Genomic DNA, 22,749 nt, shown 5'->3' with positions numbered 1-22,749 from the left:
CTTGTCCGTAAGATGTTTGATGAGCGTACGTACACGAGAAAAAAAAACATACAATAATAATAGCAATAATAATAAAGAGAGATATGTGTAATAAATCATAAATATATACGTGTGCTTCACTAAAAATATCACCATTCACTTAATAATGAGAGATCACGAATATTTTTTAGCCACAATGTTTTATGAAACCCCCCCCCCCCCCCCCCCTCTCCCCAAAGAAAGAACTAAAAAGGGGTAAAAGACCAAAAAAGAAAAAAGAAAAAAGAAAAAATGTCGTCCCTGCCTCCTCTCCAAGTGATTTATTTTTCCTACAATTTCTAACACCTCCACAACCTTAGGGTCCATTGATAGAAGGAGCCATATCATTCCAAAACGAACATTGGAGCTTAATATGGAATTATATTCTTTTACAAGACATGTTCGCATTAAAAAAAACTATAGAGATTGCTTCGAAATAATATCTTTACGTTGACCCTTTCTTGAACCAGAACAGGGGGAGGATGAGAGGAAAGGGCCATTGCCAACCCTTTTCCTCCTCCTAACCTTTTTTTTTTTGTTTCCTACCTAAAAGCTTTTGAACGTGATGATCATGAATTAATGTACAATCATGCATTTTTCTTTTTGAACATTTTGGAATCTTGAGAGGGACAACGTGAAGAAATAATTTATTTGTTTTCTTGTAGACTTTTTCCATTTGAGTTCCATTTGTAAATAGACACAATTCATATTAATTCTTATATTTTTCTAAAAAGAGATTTTTTTTTTTCTTGAGAGGACCGTGGAAGTTTTTCTTTGATCTTTTGAGACGATCAAGAACATGAGTTGCCTCCCCTGCTTCAAGAAAAAATCCGAATCGCCGCAGGAGGAGCTGCCGGTAGCTCAGCCTAAAGGGATCGCAACCACCCCACCACATCCCGGTATGTTCTTCTAATCTCATACTTGAATTCCTATAGATCATTTGAAATTTAAAGAAAATGAATTGTTCATGGTTGTGTTCTCCTAAATAACATAAAACTTGATGTTTCTCTTTAGTTTCCCTACCCTTTTTGTTTCCTGTCTAAATCTGTCTCATTTTAGTTAATAATAAGAGAAGCATGCATGCCTAGATGTCATATGTCATGCAAAAGTCAATGGTTTTCCTAGGATCATAAATTTGAAAGGAAAAGAAGACAACAACATCACCCTAAGCATTCACAATATACTAAGCATTCAACCAAATGCACTATTTAGCCTCTTTAGAGCATGAACGCCATCAGATAATATTAGATCAATTCTAATAAATATGTACATAAAATACCTAGTTTGGCAGAAAGACCATGGGTTCACGTGCCCCATAAAATAAGCTATAAATCCACCCCTGCGTAGAAAGCCAATAGTTTTAAGACAATCAGGGAATGAAAACAATAGATAGCCATGGTCTTTAGAAGTAAAGGCAAGATTTGTTTGGAAAAACATAACCCCTTTGAGTAAATATGTTCATGCACTAAAGGTAAAGTTGCTGGCGTGTGAGCATGGAAACAACCTCTTGCAAAAATGCGAGGTAAGGCTGCATATATAAGACCCAATATAGTCTGGCTCTTTCTCGGACCCACGTACGCCAGGAGCTTAGTATACAGGGTTGCCCCCTTATGCTCATGCACCAAACAACAACAACAAAACAGTCTAATCCCACAAGTGATGTATGGGGAATGCTCATGCACCAAGCATTACTAAATAAAACAATAGATGGCTATGGTTTTCAGAAAAAATGACAAGATGGTGTGCTGCTACATGTCTTGTGTAGTTTTCCCAACACATTTGTAGGCTTATGTTCACTTTCTCCATGTATTTTGGGGGTAACCCACCAGCTGAACCCTTTCACAAAGGCGACAAAGTTAACCCTATCGAAAATGGGAACACCAATGCTAAGACTTTCACATTCCGTGAGCTTGCCAGTGCAACAAAGAATTTCAAGCAAGAATGCCTGGTAGGTGAAGGCGGATTCGGAAGAGTATTCAAGGGAACGCTTCAAGGCGGAGAGGTAAAATTACCTTAAACTAACTGAACTTTCTCTTTCAGCTTTGTTTTGACTTTAACCTGATGAAATGAAAATCATTTTGTTAATGTCAATCTAGATCAGTTTTGATGTCTGGTTTGTACCTGAATAGGTTGTGGCAGTGAAGCAACTAGACAGGAGTGGAACACAAGGAAACCAGGAGTTTCTTGTTGAGCTCTCAAAGTTGACTCTCCTTAAGCACCCAAATCTGGTCAATCTCATTGGATATTGTGCTGATGGCGATCAGCGGATTTTGGTCTTTGAATACCTGCCTATGGGTTGCGTAGAAGATCATCTCCTTGGTAAGTTTATGCACATACCTCGCACTCTTCACCAGTGGCAAAGTCAGAAATTCGAACAGAGAAATTCAGAAAAAGTACAAGAATGTCACACTTGAAATTCGAGCCAACAATCTAACACAATTTTTGGGCACTTTTACCACTGCATTACAAACTTCCCTTATATCAAAGAGAATTCAACAACTTATGTGTAGAAACGAATTTGTGTTCAACCTATTCGGGCAGTGTAACTTTCCAAAGGGGATCCAGTTGAACCCCCTTAACTACATTTAGCTACGCCACTGCTCTTCACCATCACTATCCCCTTCCCTCTTTCATGTTGTCATAAACTTTCTTGATTTTGTACTAACTAAAGTTCTGTTACATTCCAGACCTCAAAGATGGGAAAAAGCCATTAGATTGGCTATCCAGAATGAAGATAGCTTCAGGTGCTGCTAATGGACTTGAGTATCTACACGAAAAGGCCAATCCACCAATTATTTATCGTGATCTGAAACCCTCAAACATTCTACTGGATCAAGATTTTAATCCAAAACTTTCAGATTATGGTATTGCTAAGCTTGCAGGTGGAGGGAGTAAGACAAATATGTCACCAATGATGGTGGGAAATGGTTATTGTGCTCCAGAGTTTGAAAGATCGGGTGAACTCTCTATGAAGTCGGATGTATACTGTTTTGGAGTTGTCTTGCTTGAACTTATAACAGGGCGTCGCGTAGTGGATACAGCAAGGCCAGCAGACGAGCAAAACCTAGTTGCTTGGGTGAGTACATTCTATACAAGAATTTCTTTTTAATCTCATAGTTCTTGCGCCTTTGCTTAGCTAAAAACAAAAGGGCATTCGAGTATAGTTCTAACTGGTCACCAAATGTATGTGATTTTAACAGGCACAACCCTTTTTCAGGGATCCAAAGAGGTTCCCTGAATTGGCAGATCCGCGTCTTGGAAAGAAGTTTCCTGCCAAAAGTTTAAATCAAGCAGTTGGGGTTGCAGCAATGTGTCTTCAAGACGAACCAATGGTTCGTCCTTTAATTGGTGATGTTGTGGCTGCTCTTAGTTTTCTTACAATGCCACAACCCGATGACCCTATTCCTAGTTCGCCTCCAGCTCCAGCTCCAGCTCCAACCCCAACATCAAATATGGATAAGTCAAATGAAGATCGAGAGAGTTCAGAAAATGAGGACCAAGGCGATTCAGATGATGAGGATCAAGGCGATTCAGATAATGAGGATGCAAGCAGAGAGAGTGACCAGCAAAGCAATGAAAAAGTCCATGACAAACAACATTCTCAAAAGGTCCACGACAAACAACGGTCTCAAAAAGCTCATGATAATCAAGAGGATGATAGAGGAAGTTCAGATTATGGATACGGAAGCGCATCGGGATCATCAGAATATGAGGACGACAGTGGAGATGAACAAGGAGAGGTGACAACAAAATCTGGAAAATGGGGTTCTGCACGTTTGAGACATAAAAGCAAGGTAAAATCCCGCTCTAGAAGTGTTAACTCAAGTTCAAGTAGCGGAACATCCAACAGTAATATCACAAGGGCGCGTCGAGAGAATGCCATTGTTGAATCTAATGGGAAATAATGTTAATGAGTCTTGCAACAACATGGATTCAAATTTAAGTCACAGATAGAGAACTTGGTTTGAGTACAAAACAAAGATCCAAGAGAGCAATTGCTAGCACAAATCGCAGAAGTAAAAGCAACATGGAATCAAGTAATGTAAGTATTGAATTCGTTAAGGCAACAAAGCAGCTTAAATTCTAATTATGGAAGTTTTGGTGCATATTCAAGTCACAGCACAAGGAAGAATCATAACGTTAAAGTAATGGTTCAAATCATCACCAGAGTATAGAATTAAAAACATGTGTACCTTGTAATTAAACTTTTTCCATATTTCATATTTCCCATTTTGACAAACTTAATTTTACATTTTGGCTATGATTAGTGTTGACACAAGTGATTATTTGAGTGAGCTTTTTGACTAAGATGTTTCACTAGTATTAAATATAGCAGCGTGTGCATGGAGATCTCAGGCCAATAAGCCACAAGCTCAAAAAGCATCCCTCTGTCAATATATTATGGCTTGAATAAGCTCATAAATTTTACTATAATAGTCACTTTAAGCTCCACGAAACAAGCTAATAAGTTTATTATAGTAGTAGTTTCAAGATTTGATTTCTCATTTACGCATGAAAATACAAAAAAACATTTCAGATAAATGTGAAGAATGCATGAAGCCAGGTTTTTGGTTGTGGAACGATTTAATTTGCTTAAAATGCAATATTACTGCCTCCAGCAGAAAGGAGATCACCTCTGCCGGAGGAAAATAAGCTAAGTTGCTCCGACACAGCAATTTAGGTACCGCACTCGTGTCAACACAACACTAGTATTGGTGTGGGTAAGGGATCCATACCGGATTTGGTCAAACAATTTTGGGTACTTTGAACATGACGGAAGGAAAATTTTGAGATGGGATACAATTTGATTCCCGAAATCAGAACCAAAACAAGGTAAATTTGAAGAAAATAGTATTCCTTATCTAGGAAATGAATTATTTACTTATCTACAACTTGAGAATAAAAAAGAAATCCACACTTTACAAGCTATACATAAGTATTCCATAAAATTTCTCACAATTTAGAGATTATTTTATATTTTTATGTTTTTTTGAATTATTTTTAGCTAGGTCCCCGCACCCATATCTGTACTAGGATCTGTATCCCCGAATCTTAGAATTTACATTTTGAAGGATCCGACCTCTAGATCCACACCCGTGTCGGACACCCGCACTCGTGTCTGCGCAACTTAGGAAATAATAGGGGGGGAAAAGTTCGAGGGGGTGTTCTAAATGAAAATATCTGACAATTTCATCTCCTTAACCCACCAAAAATATACAGTGACCCGCAACATATAGGGCTGCACCATTGGACCAATCCCTGTTTTTCTTACTTCAAGCTAACGAAGTTCATTTCAATGTAAACACAAAAGTCACTTCTCAGATGTATTTTTAGGGCTTCAAAAATTCATATTCACAACTTATTGTCTGTACATAAAAGAAGGGAGAGTGCATGTACTTTCTTAATGGCAATTTATCATCAGTACGAAGAAGGATGGACAACATCTGTACTTTCTTAAGGGTAACGAAATACACAGAGCACATAAAATTAAAGGTATGCAACCCTTAACCCAAAGAAAATGATATCTATCTGTGTTAGCAGTAAAGCTCATAACTCGAACTAGCAGAAGCAAGGCAACTTGATCTGAGATATTCTTACTCTGCTCATAGATGTTTCATTTTTCAAACGAATCATGATATAGCAGACTTGACGTGAACCATAAGCAGCAATAGTAGAGATGATTATATCAGCTGAACGAGCTACTTATTTGAAGCTACAAGAGCGACACTGATCCTTCACTTCTTTTGCCGTCACTCTTTCTGTAGCCATCCAAGCTGCACGAACAAAGTATGTTAGCAGAGAGGAGAATATAAACAATGCTCAGTTTGTCTACTGAATAAACCAAATACCTTCCAAGCGTACATCCCAAGAAATGCTACAGTATCCACTGACCAAACGACAGCAAATGACTTCCAGAAGAACGGGACTATAACATTAAGCAAGGGAATGAGGATAAAAAGATAATTGAGAGCTTCTTTCTCATTCTTTGAGCAATCTCGAGCCCGAAGAGAAGGAACAGCTGCAATAAAAAAATTAATATTTGAGTTCAAATTAAAAGCTAAATTGAGGGAATAGAAGCAAGGGTAAAAATTAACTTTCTACACCTATAAGGAAATTTATTTTTAAACGCATATCTACAGTCAAAAGTTTAATATCTTGGGAGATAGAAAAATTATTAATTACATTAAAATTACAAATTATAGTGTCTCCTTGCATCAACTATTACATTTTTATGCTAGTGTTTACTTTGGCATTCACAATTGAGAATAGAGTGTATAATAACACAAAATGTTTGAACATCGTGTACATAACAACTCAAATCACAATGAATATAAGATACCATACTGAGGAAAATTGTTTATGAAATACGAAAATAATATTTCTTTAAAACAATTGCTTTTTCTTCCATGATGAGACATGAACTGACATTTGAGAAAAACTATCTAAATGAAGTAACATCAGATTCAAATAGCAACCAACTAGAGCCGCAAAAGAAACCACCAAATCATAGTCCTCCAATTAAGAGAACAGTGAAAGGAAAACGTAATGAATTAATGGACAGATGAACTATACATATCAACGTCATAAAAGCAACTTTGAATCTCTCATACAGAAATGATCTTATTTGTACTACTTTAGCAGCAAGGTTAGTTGTCTATAAAACGAAATTACTTACTAAACATCCATATGGACCACATTCCCATTAGTCTCCAGATGTCTGGTTCATTTGAGGGGAATATGAGATTGAAGGAGAGAGCTCCACCTAAAAACATTGAAGCATAGGCTTGCACTTCAAAAACAGTGTATAAAACAGTTCCAGGTACAGCAGGATTTTTCGTAGCAGTCGAAGCCCTTGGTGCAAAGGTTGCAGCAGTCTTTAGAACAGCCTGTTAGAGAGTATTTTGAGGTTAACACACATTTACGGTAAGACACTCCAAAGTTATAAGCTAGTCGAATTATACTTGTCCGTGTAGTGTGTACAAGAAAAATTGAAAAGAAAATTTCAAGTTGCAAAATTTGGCTGTTAAATGTATAAAGCACCATCAGAATTTTGAGAAGTTTCAAGCCGGATGGAAGATAAGTAGTCTTTTTTGAACCGTGCGCCACTGGCGTTTGGGAATTTCTCGTTTATCAAAAAATGAAATGGATCTTGGGACTAAATCAACTCCAGTATCTTTCAAGGATTAGTTATAATTAGACTATTTTCGCATAGACTTCAAGTATTCTCCTTTATCTTGATTTAAGACCTGCTACACTTTACAAAGTTCCAGGAGACAGACGATAAAAAGGTCATGCTTGTAAATTTTTCATTAGATTCTTTCACCTTGGAAGTTTGAAGTAGTGCTCTTTGTAATATTTCTCTAATATCAGCACTGTATTAGTGCTATTATTAATGAGCATACTTTATCTTTCTAAATTAAAGGATCATGCTTGTAAATTATAGAAGTAGCTATTTTTCAAGAAAATATTTAGAAAACACAAGCACTGCAACGCATAAAGGATGAAACTAAAGGTTCATTTGGTGGGAAAATTGGAAAAATAATCCCAGCATAACGATAACACTACGTTTGGTTCGAGGGATTAAAAAAAATAATTCATGCCTAACTTATGCAGCGTTTGATTGGCCGTATAAGAAAAAAACAATTCCTGCATTTATTTATGTAGTGTTTGGTTGGAAGTATTAAATAATACCAACATTAACTTATGCGTTTATACGTACTTTTTTATGTGGGATAGAAAGAATAAGATAACAATGTATTAACAATACATGATTTAAAGTATTTAAAGACAAAAATAACCTTAAAGCAAGTAATTTCTGCATAACAATCCTTTCATTATTACTCATTGTATAACAATTTCTATATTATTAATTGCCGCAGAACAATCTCTGCATTATAATTAATTCACTGCATAGACAATCCATGTATTATAATTCCCACATAACTAGCATGTGAACGAAGGATGGTCAACCGAACACCCTTCGTTGAAAAATTATATTGTGTATATACAAACTTATATTGTGTATATAGGTCCAAAAGTATTTTTTATACATGTATACTCACTCTATTTCAATTTAGATGACACATTTTACTTATTAGTCTGTTCAAAAACACATTTCTATAATTGAAAATAATTCAACTTTAAATTCTTTATTTTACCCTTAATGAATAGTTTTTGTAAACATACAAATGTCGTGCCCCACAAAACTTTTACCCTTTTAATCTTTTAACACCCCAAGTTTCAAAAATCTTTTTTTTTATTTTCTTAAACTACACGAGTCAAACTAACTCGTATAAATTGAAACCGATGGAGTATTAAATTTGGAACACATTCTCGAAAATTCTGGGTTCACGACCGGAACCAACCGACCTCAAGCATATCAAAACATGAATAAAACTGAGTAAAGAATACATAAAAATCTGACCTTTTTGAGTTCCTTATTATCAAGAACAGCATTAGGACCAAAAGAAGTAGAATTTTCCCCTCTTCTTTCTTCCTCACTGTTAATAATAACCCCATTAGTCTTTTCTTCTATTTCCTCTTTTGGGTCCTCTATTATCTGTTTATCCAACTCATTTGAACTTGCTGACACACAAAGTCTGCAACTTTTGACATTAAGTAATGGAGATTTCAAGAATATTGTTTTTTTTGGTGGGAGAAATTTCAAGATTTGGCAGTTTAAAACTGATGCTGACATTGAAGCAGAATTCATCTTTGGATGTTTTGTACAAAATTGTGATTTTTAGGTGTCGTGTACAGCTACAACATTGTATAGAAGTTGGGATTTTGTGAAAGCACACAGATTGGACCAATATTTTGATTAAAAGGAATAGAAAGTCATGAAAATGGGAAGGATAAAATAGAAGTGTGTCTAATTAATTTGTGGCTCCAAATGACTCTTCAATATTGGAGGGAGAAACAATGGACCAACTAGACCCAAAATTTTCTTTTTGTTATAAAAAAAAACTGTAAAGTAAAAAAATCGAATACAAGTATAGAGCGAGATTGATATTTTTATTCAATTTCAAACTGTTGTACATAATAAACTGAAAATTTCTCTATTTATAGAAGAAAAGAAGCAGCTGCGATGCTTTTCAGGAAACAGCTGCAAGGCTTTTCTTTAGTTGCTTGTAAGCTGTCTGCATGAGCTGCTTGCAACCTGCCTGTTTAATAAAAAGCTGTTGTAAATCATTTTATTGAGCTGCTGCAACCTGTCTGCATCAGCTGCTTGTAGATAAACTTAAAGAGAGTACTAAATGGATAATCTTCTTAGGAAAATTATCTATAGCGGGGTAATAAATAGACATCCACAATAATTATTTTCATAACACTCCCCCTTGGATGTTCATTAAAAGGTATTGTGCCTCGTTAAAACCTTACTAGGAAAAACCTAGTGGGAAAAATTCTAGTGAAGGAAAAAGAGTATACATATTTAGTAATACGCATTTCTAGCTGCCTCATTAAAAACCTTATACGGAAAACCCTGTGGGAAAAAATCTTAGTAAAGAAAAAAGAGTACATCGCGTATTTTACTCCCCCTGATGAAAACTTTGTTTCAAATATTTGAGTCTCCGCATTCCAATCTTGTATACCATCTTCTCAAAAGTTGAATTTGGCAAAGATTTAGTGAATAAATTTGTCGGATTGTCACTTAAACGGATTTGTTGCACATCAATGTCACCATTTTTCTGAAGATCGTGTGTGTAGAATAATTTTGGTGAAATGTGCTTCGTTCTATCTCCTTTTATAAATCCTCCCTTCAATTAGGCTATGCATGCAACATTGTCTTCGTATAAAATTATGGGTCTTTTATCACATTCCAACCCACATTTTTCTCGAATAAAATGAATCATTGATCTCAACCATATGCATTCCCTATTTGCTTCATGAATAACTATTATCTCAGCATGATTTGAAGAAGTAGCAACAATAGATTGCTTTGTGAAGCGTCATGATATGACAATACCTCCACATGTAAATACATACCCGATTTGAGATCGAACTTTATAGGGATCGGATAAATAACCTGCATCTGCATAACCAATATGATCTGCGTCACCTTTGTTAGCATTAGCAAGATACATAAGTGCACCAATTTCACTGAGATAGAGTATTTCAAGACCAAAGAGTTCTTCATCCTCTTCTGGAGGTCAGAACGGATCCTTATTCACTTCAAGTGATCAAACACCCATTTGGTGTACTTAATGTGTGCGCTTTGTCCATGTAAAAGCGTTTTAAAATATTTTCTGTATAGACATATTGATGGATAAAGATCCCGTCTGCTAAATATTTAATTTGTAGACTAAGACAAAGTTTTTCCTTTTGGAGCTCTTCTGGAGTTCATGAGAGATTTATGTCATTAACATAAACATCACGTATAACGAACTTTGATGTTATTTTCTTTGTAAAAATGCATGGACAAATGTCATCATTTATATAACCTTCATTCATCAATTCAGTGAGGCGATTATATCATATGCTCCCTGATTGTTTTAATTCATACAAAGATTTTTGTAATTTGATTGAGTATATTTCTCGAGACTTTGAATTATATGCTTCAAGCATTTTAAATCCTTCATAGATCTTCATTTTGACTTGATCAAATGAGTCGTAGAGGTTATGACTTGCATTTAGATGGCATGACATCTTCAGGTGTCTGGACTACAGGTCTGATCCTCACAATCATTTATAATATTGTGTACTAAATTGTATCAAATATATCGCCGACGATCATTTTGTATCGGTTCCTAAGCAACATAACTTGTGAGATCTCATCACTTTCTTTATTTTCAGGTACCTGAACTTCTTCTGAAGTTTCATAAAATGTTATGTCGTGGGCTCTTCTAGAGCTCATTTCCTCCTCATTGTGATCATTTGCTCCTATCCTTTATAAAGATTGTTACCTTTGGAACCGATCGGTTTACTACGCTTCACGCGTGCAGTAAACTTTACCCTTCAGGGATTTTAATTTTAATAGGAGCATTTGTAGCTGAAATATGATATTTAATTTTGGATCAGCAAATGCTTCTGGCATTTGACTTGAATTATCTTCTAGGCGAGGATCATATTAATGATATTTCGATTCATATAGCATATTTTTCAGCTGTTTATTTCATCCCCCAAATGTTAGAAAAACTAACTCATATCCCCAATCTTCTTTGGAAAACATATCTTTGTGCATTATGGTGGAGAAATTAATCATATACCACACATCAAAATTTATTAGATAATAAAAATATTTGGTTTCTGATCCTAAACCAATTGAGAGGGGAGGACTTATCATATTTTGTTGGTCTGATGCATACAAGTGTTGTTGTATGGAATTTAGAAAATCTTAGACCAACACATGAGGCTTTGTTCTCGTAAGCAATAGTTTAGCCATTAATATGAGGTATTCAATGCTAAACTAGCTTGGATATAAACTAACATCATCAAGATAAACTATCTTGATTTCATAATCTGAAAATTATGCTCTTAATTGAGAAAGACAATTTCAAATGTCAAACTGCAGGTTGACAATAAACATACATGTAACCATCTTATATATGCATCTATAAGTGGTTCACATGATAGGTGAATGAGCCCATATTCACCTTTTATATATTTCAGAATTCGGGAATTTTATTCCCAACTTTAGTTGGTATAATCAAGTTATTATGAGAACAAGCAATACAAGAGAATTCTTGAATAATCTTCTAGTTCTTCAGTATATGCTTATCTGAATTCTCAAATAGCTCATTTAAAAATGGCAAATGAAAACTTCAAGTTTATCATGGCATGTGCTATCTCTAAGTAAACTTCTGGTTTACTATGGCATAAACTTTTGCATCAGTAAACTTCTCAGTTACTGTGGCTACTTTTGTATTAGTAAATTTTTGATTTACTGTGGCTGCTTTTGCATTAGTAAACTTCTGGCATACTGTGATACATGATGTAGTACAAATTTTAAAAATAAGGCGAGTAACTTCTCACATACATATTTACCCCATATGATTGTGAAAACATGAAGATTTTTAATCTTTCAATCATTTGTAGTCTCAATATGATAGCCATTTGTATTAGTAAACTTCAGGTTTACTACAACATATGTTTTGACCATAATCATATAATATGAATGACATATTTGTATATAAGCTCTTCGAGAGCCTTTCTTTATTATCCACAATCTAATATTTATCAGACACCACTGGTGTCATGTATTTTCTAGACAAACAATTAGCTCTTCAGGAGTTGTTGATACATTTTGTACTATCAAATATTGCTCATATACTTCTGGTATCATGAGAGAAAATCATAATCAAATAAACAATATAAAACTAATTCTAAATTTATAAATGACGAAAATTAAGAATTTTAATATTTCTACCACTAACTTTATGACAAATATCCCCTTCAAGGAGAAATATCATTAACATCTGAATATTTTGTATCAATATGACAACCACATAGTCATTGCATCTTTTAAGGAAAGATACACGAGTTGTTATTTCCTTCGGGGAACTCAATAACTAACCATAATATATTAATGTGGTTGTAGTATAAAGCATTCTACAAGAATGATTTTGCCTTAGAATGATACTTAATAAAATTATTCAAGATGTTTTACGTACAACAGGTACGTGCGACAATGATCTTTATGCCACAAAATAATATTTATATCATCTGTTATTCTAGCTCTTCCGGAGGTGAGTTGTGGTATTTCTTCATTCACTACAAGGAATGAAAATGTGCTTCAAAAATAACTTTGAATACCTCATTGTTTTATTTACGCACAGAAAGACATAGTTTCATAATATTTTCCTGCTTTCGGAGAAAATTTCAATTGTGTTACTTCTTCAGGAGCAAATTGAAATACGAAAAATTGAGTATATATTCTCTCAATCATATTACCTCTTCTGGAGGTGAATTATAATATATTTACATCAAGAGCACGTTCATATTTATAACTTTATTAATATTATCACATTCACTTCAGGGAATAGATTAATATTTATCAAAAATTGTCATTTTTCAGGAAATCGAATATAATTATCTGAACGCGCATTAATCATATCAATTGTGATGCTTCAACCTCTTTTAAAATATTTACTACTTCAGGAGCAAATCGAGGCATGCATGTAATATAGAGAATATTTCTCTAGCTTATCTTTAATTGTAACCATAGAAAGCCTAAATTATCACTTCTGGTGGTCATAGGCATATACCACTTCTAGTGGTTAACAAAATTTAATTACAATGAGATATACGAAACATACTTCTGGTGGTTGTATATTTCTTGCAAACTCTGCTGGAGTTTAAGTGGATCTAACAATGTTATCCACTTTGTAATCATTTATTAAGATAATTAGGATGAAAACAAATATCAAAATAGGTACTATATACGTAACATATAACCAAGCAAGCGATGATAATGATACTAAAATATAAGCAAAAGGCTCAAATTAAATTACGCAAATTTGCCCACACCAGATGTAAGTGATGTCTATATCACTACTGCCAAGAAGAAAAACTCACCACCTCAAGGATATAATCTGCCTTATGATACTCGTTATGAACAAGATCTAACCACGGACATAAGAGTGTCGCCTTACATCGGAGACGAACACGAAATAGAAATTAAATTTGAAGTAAGTGCTCAAAATGACAGAGTCTCGTGCTGATAATGTGTTATAAAATAAAGACTGTAAAATAAAAAAACCGAAGACAAATATATAGGGAGATTGATATTTTTATTCAACTTCAAACTGTTGTACATAATGAACTGAAAACTTCTCTATTTATAGAAGAAAGGAAGCAACTGCAAGGCTTTTCTTTAGCTGCTTGTAAGCTGTCTGCATGAGCTGCTTGCAACCTGCCTGTTTAATAAGAAACTGCTGCAAATCATTTCATTGAGCTGCTTGCAACCTGCCTGCATCATCTGCTTGTAGATAAACTTCAACAGAGTACTAAATGGATAATCTTCTTCAGGAAGATTATCTATAGCGGGGTAATAAATGGACATCCACAATAATTATTTTCATAATACTTTTTAACTTTTCTCGAGTTTAAGAAAATGTTAAATAATATATTACTCACCCTGTTATTATCTCCTAATTGAGAAAACTATTATCCAACTAATAATCTATATGCCTCTTCAGTTCTTTCTATTTTTTTTAGCCGGTTTGGCCAAGCTAGAAAAATCAAACTTATTTTGAAAAGTATTTTATTTTAAAAGTATTTTTGGTGAAAAATAATTTATATTTGACTAATTAATTTGAAAAATACCTCTAAGCAGCAATTAGTGGTTGACCAAGCTTTTAAAAAATGCTTCTAATTGTATTTTTCTCAGAAGTAGTTCTCAAAAAAGTATTGAGAATAAGCTATTTATTTCTATTTCTTCTTAAAAGCATTTTTTTTCTTTTCTAAAAGCTTGACCAAACACTTCAATTTAAAAAAAAAAATGATTTTCTTTGTGAAGAAACTTGGTCAAAACAGGCTATTAGTCTATCTTCCCTTTCCCAATTCCTCTTTGAAAGGGGGAAAAACGAAATTTAACTTACGAGATTTAGACTTAAAAAGAAGATAAACAAGGCTTTCGTTTTATTATTTGAAACTCTTGACTTTCTTTTGGCCATAGATTTTGGCTACTTATTTCCAAAAAAAAATATTAAAAATATTGTTTGTTCATAAAATATGTTTCAGTTTTTGAAACAAAAATAAATAAATAAATCCAAGTTTCCAAAATCTGCCCAGTTTTTAGGAGAAGATTTTTCTACCACTCACAAAACTTCAAATTTTTTTCAATTAAAATACATGTCCAAACACAACTTTAACTTTTAAAAATTATTTTTCAACACAACTTCAAAAACTCTTTTTTCAAGTTTAAGCTAAATATTTGTCCAAATCCTAGCTTAGAAAATTGAATCCGGTCTTTTAACGGGTTGTAATTTTATATTCGTACATCATTTCTTGAATACAGCGTTAAATTTTCTTGCTTGCTTTGTAATTATTTTACAAACTAGTACTAAATTCCTTGTAACTTTTTTAGATTTTGTGTTATTTAATTTTGTTCATTCTTTTACGTTTTCTGCAGCATTAATTGTGGAAGTCCTTTATTCTTAAATCTTATAATCTTTCGTATAAGCGGGAATTTTGTGTCACCTAATTGTTGAAGTGTAGTAACTAGCAAGGGGAATTTAAACCATTGCTTGAATAATACTTAAACCACGATAAGCATATGATTGTCAACACATGTAATTCAGGAAAAAGTGGAAAGAAGAAAAATCATAAATATGAGTATTTTGATATAGTAGCCTAGAAAAATAATAAATTTGAAGAAGATGAGCTAAAACTCCATTGAAAATTAACGAAGCTAGCTTAAGCTTGAATTTGAAAATTTGATTTTCCGAAATTGAAACTCGCCTCGATTGGGTGTTGTGGGAATAGATTTGACACATCTCAGGGAGTTTGAATCTCAATTTTGGGATGATTCGATGAAGATTTGAGGTGGTTTGAATTGATATTTGAGTCAATTTTGAAGTAGATGATGAACATGAAAGAAGATGAGATGTGTATCCCCGTATATCATTTGTGTATCCCATGTATCTCTCATGTATATTCATGTATGCATGTATGTGAGATATATATGTTAAAAACATATGTCACATAAAAAATTGTAAACTCGATTTCAACTATAAATTTTAATTCAAAACCAATCCAAATCACCTCCAATATATCTCGAAAATTGTATACTTATCATTTATGTGTTTCGGACAATTTCCAACCATACCCATTGGAAAAAAAATCTCTTTTGCCTAGGTTTTTGGATGTTATATATCATTTATAACGATTTTTGACTCCAAACATACCCATATTACCTCTAATCTTTCTCAGATTTTGTATATCGCCTCATTTATGTGCTTTCAATAATTTCAACCATGCACATTGAAAAAAGTTATACTTTGCCTACATTTTTTGAATATTGTATGTCATTAGTAACTTTTTCCGACTATTTTTATAGCACGACTTAGTGGCCAATTATTGGGTATTAATGTTTATTTGTAGCTTATTTATGTAATTTTTTATTTATTTTTTGTTTATGCGTATGTGCCTACATCGTTAGAAAAAATAAATTCATAACAGAACTAATTGATTATGAAAAATATATAATTCGGCAGCTTTCTAGGCGTTACATGTAAGTAAAGCTTCATCAAAATTAGAGCAAATGAGGTCACACTAAGGGTGTGTTTGGTATAACGAAAAATATTTTTCGTAAAAAATATTTTTCAAGAAAAGATTTTCTTGAAAAATAAGTAGTAATCTTACTCATTTTTCGGTGTTTGGTACGCAAATTAAGGAAAATAACTTCTCAAGAATATTCATAAATAATTTAGATACAACAAACATGAAACCATAAACTTTCGAACTAACAACTTTTCGAACCCACAAATTTCATAAACTTCTTAACCGCTAAACTTTCGAACCCGAAAACTCTATAATTTCTAAACCCACAAACTTCCAAACACATAAACCTCCGAACTCATAACCTTGGAACTCGCAAAAAATCACAAAAAATGGCAGATAACACTATTAACGGCACACGCAACCCTGAAATTCAAGGGGAACATCATCATATCGAGGATTCAATCAGTGACACTCGCAATGAGGGGAACGACGCCACACCGGTACATGACAGGAGGTACCCTCGGCAGGTTCGGGAGGCAACTCTTGATGATGCTAATGAGGAACATGTAGTGGATGCAGTAAGGGTCCTGCAAGAGCAACAAACAGTCATTCTAGGCCATCTCACGCGGCATGATCAGGTTATGACGGAACTGAAACATGCGCTATCAGGTGCCTCAAATAATGCAAACAAGCGAGATCCAATTCCTCTTGATGTTCTCGCGAACCAGACGACGCAGAGAGTTGATAATAACACTCCTAGGGGCGAAGTTGGCTCCGACGGGGTTGGGTGAGTAGATACGGCCTCAACAACGAGAATGATTCGTTCAAGGATGAACTTTTGTTGTTCATGAACGAAGTAAACACCCGCATGGATAAAATCCGGGGTACACCACCAGTATTAAAAAGCACAAACTCGAAGAAGTATATTCAATTACCGTATAAACCAAGCGCAGCCCCAGAATTAATCCTGAAGCGGTTCAAAATGCCTGAAGTGCTGAAGTATGACAGAACTTCAGATTCACAGGAGCACATTACTACTTACACAACAGCGGTGAAAGGAAATGATTTGGATCCTCACGAAATTGAATCTATGTTGTTAAAGAAATTTGGTGAGACTCTCGTGAAGGGAGCTTTAACGTGGTATTCATTATTTCCCAAGCATTCCATACATTCCTTTAAGATGCTCGCGGATTCCTTCATCAAGGCTCACGCCGGTGCCAGAAAGGTATAAGCCCGAAAGGCCGACATATTTAGGATCGCGCAGGGAGAATCTGAGTTATTACGAGAGTTCGTTACCCGGTTCCAGAAGGAAAGGATGTTACTACCGGCAGTCCCGGATGAATGGGCAGCTGAAGCATTCACCAAAGATTTAAATCCGAGAAGTTCGGACGCTTCCCGGAAGTTGAAGGAAAGTCTTCTCGAGTTTCAAGCAACGATTTGGGCGTATGTCCACAATCGGTACGAGTCGAAAATAAGGATCGAAGACGATCAGGTTGGCTTTCCATCGTTAGCCAAAAGACGGGAGAAGAACAGAGAAAAAATGAAAGATGATATTGACATGGATAAATGGACTTCGAGGGGCCGGTTTTTGCCCTACGAGCGGATCGAAGGCCGTGGCAGGAGTTTCCGGATAGCAGACAAATTCACCATTGATAGAAGGACCAATCGTGGCCGGAACAACAGATCGCTGCAAGATAAAGAGATCTGGGGGTCGCGAGATTCTTCTTACCCAAAGTTATCAAGGTATAACTTCAATGTCAGTGTAGTAGAGTTGGTGTCGGCCATGAGGAATATCAAAGAGACACGATTCCCAAGACCTATGAAATCTGATCCCAGTTAGAGGGATCCCAATTTATGGTGTGAATACCACGGCACTAACGACCACCGGACTGGGGACTGCCAACACCTCCGGGAAGAAGTGGAAACACTGTTAAAGAATGGTCACCTCAGAGAAATCTTGAGTGACCGAGCTAAAACAAATATGGTCGGAACAGGGGCGATGCAGAAACCTCGAAAGCAGGAGAAGAACCCCCGCGCCAAACGATCAACATGATCTTCGGAGGAAATAAAATTAACGGGGTCACTTTTTAGCGGCGAAGAAGACAAAAGTATCGATAACTCATAGTAAAAGGCTCTGGGAAGACGATATCACATTTACGGATGAAGATGCAAACGGATTAATGCTATCGCACAATGACGCACTGGTAATTTCTTAAAATGTGTTAGATTTTAAAATTAAACGTGTTTTAGTGGATCCAGGAAGTTCAGATAATATCATACAATGGAGAGTACTGGAGCAAGCTAAACTCACCGGAAGCATTATCCCGGCAACAAAACTCCGTGCTGGATTCAACCTCACAAGCGTGACAACTCGGGGAGAAATTTTGCTGCTCACGAATGCTGAGGGAGTAATGAAGACAACTCTCTTTGAAGTGGTAGATAAAGACATGGGGTATAACATCATCTTAGAAAGACCATGGTTGCAAGAGATGAAAGTCGTGCCTTCAACATATCACCAATTGTTAAAGTTTCCAACACCCGAGAGGATCAAACAAATAAGGAGTGATCAACCGGCAACAAGGGAGATGAATGCAATTTTGGTCTCCAGTAGCAAAGGAAAGGAACGTGCGGCATAGAAATTACCGAAACCGGCACATGCCCCCGAACCAGATGAAGTTAGCCCGGGGAAAGAAGAGTCGGAACAATACTAGGTTCCAAGGTATTTTCAAGTACCAGAAGACATGGACGCGACAAAGTCCACGACAGAAGAGTTGGAGCAAGTTGCGTTGTTCGAAGAATTCCTAGAAAGGAAATTCCATTTGGGAACAGGATTGCACCTAGAGTACAGGTCTGCTTTTATTGAATTCCTTAAAATTAACGCCGATTGTTTTGCATGGTCGCACGAGGATATAACAGGAATCCAGATGGAGATAGTCGTACACAAGTTAAGCTTGGATACCAACATGCCTCCGGTAAGGCAAAAGAAGCGCCTTATTGCTGAAGCAAGAAATAAATTCGTCAAAGAAGAGGTAACTCGTTTGCTTAATATTGGTTCAATCTGAGAGGTAAGATATCCGGACTGGTTAGCCAATGTAGTAGTAGTTCCTAAGAAAAATAATAAATTTTGCATGTGCGCAGATTATAAGGATCTTAATAAGGCGTTCCCGAAAGACTCATTCTCATTGCCAAATATCGATAAAATGATTGATGCCACGGTCGGGCACGAGTTAATGAGTTTCCTCGATGCTTATTCTGGGTACAATCAAATCAAGATACACCCAGAAGACTAGGAAAAGACTTCGTTTATAATGAATTTTGGTACATATTGTTACAATGTGATGCCCTTCGGGTTAAAAAATGTCGGAGCCACTTATCAACGGCTCTTGAATAAGATGTTCGAAAAATAAATTGGAAAGGCTATGGAAGTATATATAGACGATATGCTCGTTAAGTCTTTGAATGCAGGTGACCACCTGAAGTATTTGCAAGAAAAATTTGACATCCTGAGGGAGCATAATATGAAGCTTAACCCCGAGAAATGTGTTTTCGGGGTCAGTTCGGGTAAGTTCCTAGGATTCCTAGTCTCACAAAGGGGAATAAAGGTAAACCCCGATAACATCAAGGGCATAGAGGATATCCCAGATCAATTGTATAACGTAAAAGAAGTCCAGAGGCTCACAAGGAGATTGGCAGCTTTGAGCAGGTTCATTTCTCGATCATCGGAAAAATGTCATCGCTTCTTCGCACTACTCAAAAAGAAAAACAATTTCGACTGGACACCGTAGTGTCAGCAAGCCCTGAAGGAGTTGAAGAAATATTTGTCAAGCCCTCCGTTGCTCTCAAAACCAAAAGAATGAGAAACGTTGATAAGCTACTTCGCGGTTTCAGAAATTGCGGTAAGTGCAATTTTAGTCTGAGAGGACGAAGGTACGCAATCTCCCATTTATTAAGTTAGTAAATTTAACAGGAACAGAAACTAGCTACCTACATCTTGAAAAGTTGGTCTTAGCTCTCGTAGTCGCCGCTCGGAAGCTGAGGCCCTACTTCCAATGTCATTTGAAAGTTGTGGTGACTACTTTCACTATGATAAATATCCTCCATAAATCCGAGCTCTCGGGTAGATTGGCCAAATGGGCCGTCGAAATGAGCGAATTCGATATAGAGTATAAATCGAGGACTGCAATTAAGTCGCAAGTCTTAGCTGACTTCGTGGCCGATTTCAGTCGGGGACTATTGCCTCTGGCAACCAAGGAGGCAATAATGATGTCGGAATCGACATCGGGAGTTTGGACCTTATTTACGGGCGGAGCTTCAAACATAAAAGGGTCCGGGCTTGGAATAGTTTTGATCATGCCTTCGGGGGAAACCTTAAGGCAAGCCATCAGAAAGATTCCCTTAACTAACAATTAAGCAGAGTACGAAGCTTTGATTACAGGGTTTGAATTGGCCCGGAGTCTTGACTCCAAAATCATCGAAAGCAAATATGATTCGCAGTTGATGGTGAATTAGGTTTACGTAATTTTTGACACCAAAGAAGAACGTATGCAACAATACGTGGTAACAATTCAGGCTTTATTGGCACGATTCTGAGAGTGGTCAATTACTCATATCCCGAGGGAAGATAACGCAGAAGCAGATACATTGGCAAATTTAGGCTCATCGATAAAAGTCCAGGGATCGGAATCAGGAACGGTCGTACAACCGATGAACTCATTCTTTGACACAGATGGTTACTATGAGGTGAATTCTACTAGTTTGGTCTGGGACTGTAGAAACGAAATAATCGATTATCTCGAGCATGGAAAGTTGCCCGAAGACCCCAAAGCATCAAGAGCATTACGCGTCAAAGCTGCACGTTATAGCTTTAAGAAAGGCCAATTGTACAGAAAATCCTTTCAAGGCCCGCTGACCCGGTACTTAGGAGCATCATAAGCTAACTATGTCATGAGAAAAGTCCACGAAGGGATATACGGTAACCACTCAGGTGCAGATTCTTTGGTATTAAAATTAGTTCGGGCAGGATATTGCTGGCCCAATATGGAACAAGATGCCAAAGACTTCGTATAAAAATGTGATAAGTGCCAACTCTACGCACCACTAGTACATCAACCGGAAGAACCCCTACATTTGGTTATGCCCCCATGGTCGTTCATGAAATGGGGGATGGACATTATCGAACCACTACCACCGGCCCAGAAAGGTAAGGTTTCTTTTATTTTTGATTGACTATTTTTCTAAATGGGTGGAAGAAGGTCCTTATCAGAAGATCGGAGAACACAAAGTGGTCGATTTCCTGTGGAAAAACATAATTTGCAGGTTTGGAATACCAAAAGAGATTGCATACGCCAATGGGCCGCAGTTTATCGGCGCAAAAGTTACAAAGTTCCTTGAAGATGTGTAGATAAAGAGGATTACCTCTTCACCTTACCATCCGAGCACAAATGGTCAAATAGAGTCAACAAACAAAGTGATCATACAAAATCTAAAGAAAAGGTTGGAAGCAGCAAAAGGCAACTGGCCCGACTTATTACCTGGGGTTCTATGGGCCTACCGAACAACGGCCAAGTCAAGCACAGGAGAAACTCTTTTTTCTCTTGTGTACAACGCAAAAGCTTTGATACCGGTGGAAGTAAGGGAACCAACCTTAAGGTATATCCAGGCAAATGAAGAATCGAACAACGAAGCAATGCTAATTAACTTGGAGCTGCTCGAGGAACATAGGGACTTGGCGCATGTCAGAATGGCGGCTCAAAAGCAGAGAATGGAGCGATATTATAATCGAAGAGCCAACCTCCATTATTTCAAAGAAGGAGACTTGGTCTTAATAAAGGTAACTTAAAATACCTGGGAACTCAACGCGGGAAAGTTAGGCCCAACATGGTAAGGCCTTTACCGGGTTTCAGCTATCACTAGAAAATGATCATACGAGTTGGAGAACCAGAACAGAGACAAGTTTCCCAACAACTAGAACGTGACTCACCTCAAAAGATATTACTGCTGATAAACAACAGTCAAACGGAAAGTATGTGCTGCACTCTTTTTCCCTTCGTTCAGTTTTTGTCCCAGTTGGGTTTTTCTGGAAAGGTTTTTAACGAGGCAGCGATGGAAAGCATACTACGAATACAGCAGTGATAATACCTTTCATAACAAGGCAAACGAACAAGTTTCCACTCGGGGATGATTAGATAATCTTTGCTTCGATAGCAAATTCCCACCGGAAAGTTAAGTTTGCTACCGAACGGAGGTTACGTGACCGTTCACGAGCACAAACCACTAGAGGACTGTTAGGTATTCTTTCGCTCGATAGCATGGGTTCCTAAGGGGAAACAAGATATGTTCCCGAGTGAAAGATTACCTAGCAATTCATTGGTGGGATCTTCGAAGATACAAGACTTCCAGTATTCCAATTCGCATTCAAACACTTGGGGTGATATGAGAATATGGAAACATTGAATGCCACGTCAACCATGGAACAACAATCCGGGAACAAAATACATCATCGGGACCGGGGACTGCGAAGCCTGCCCCATAGAAACAAGTTTTACAAGACAACCACAAGTCACGGCA

The 22,749-nt window shown here is 36.4% G+C and overlaps 3 protein-coding genes across 3 annotated transcripts; 2 read left to right on the top strand and 1 right to left on the bottom strand.

Moving 5' to 3' along the window:
- Nucleotides 1–287: 287 nt before the first annotated feature.
- LOC104109493 (probable serine/threonine-protein kinase PBL25) lies at nucleotides 288–4,326 on the top strand. Its single transcript, XM_009618813.4, has 5 exons — nucleotides 288–917; nucleotides 1,848–2,020; nucleotides 2,148–2,337; nucleotides 2,706–3,094; nucleotides 3,219–4,326. Exons 1-5 carry the CDS (start codon nucleotides 818–820, stop codon nucleotides 3,921–3,923), a joined length of 1,557 nt encoding a protein of 518 aa, XP_009617108.1. The 5' UTR covers nucleotides 288–817; the 3' UTR covers nucleotides 3,924–4,326.
- A 991-nt stretch (nucleotides 4,327–5,317) lies between these two features.
- Nucleotides 5,318–8,905, bottom strand: LOC104109492 (protein RESISTANCE TO PHYTOPHTHORA 1, chloroplastic). The gene is made up of 4 exons (XM_009618812.3): nucleotides 8,444–8,905; nucleotides 6,695–6,905; nucleotides 5,868–6,037; nucleotides 5,318–5,792 (listed from the first exon to the last, which is right to left on the bottom strand). The coding sequence occupies exons 1-4, from the start codon at nucleotides 8,729–8,731 to the stop codon at nucleotides 5,769–5,771; spliced, it is 693 nt and encodes a 230-aa protein (XP_009617107.1). The 5' UTR covers nucleotides 8,732–8,905; the 3' UTR covers nucleotides 5,318–5,768.
- Nucleotides 8,906–17,164: 8,259 nt separating this feature from the next.
- On the top strand, nucleotides 17,165–18,818 carry LOC138892073 (uncharacterized). Its single transcript, XM_070175768.1, has 2 exons — nucleotides 17,165–17,291; nucleotides 18,409–18,818. Exons 1-2 carry the CDS (start codon nucleotides 17,165–17,167, stop codon nucleotides 18,816–18,818), a joined length of 537 nt encoding a protein of 178 aa, XP_070031869.1.
- Nucleotides 18,819–22,749: the final 3,931 nt, after the last annotated feature.

Source organism: Nicotiana tomentosiformis, chromosome 5 (assembly GCF_000390325.3).
Source record: "Nicotiana tomentosiformis chromosome 5, ASM39032v3, whole genome shotgun sequence".
Classification (NCBI taxonomy): Eukaryota; Viridiplantae; Streptophyta; class Magnoliopsida; order Solanales; family Solanaceae; genus Nicotiana; species Nicotiana tomentosiformis.
This window is presented reverse-complemented; position numbering and strand designations above follow the sequence as displayed.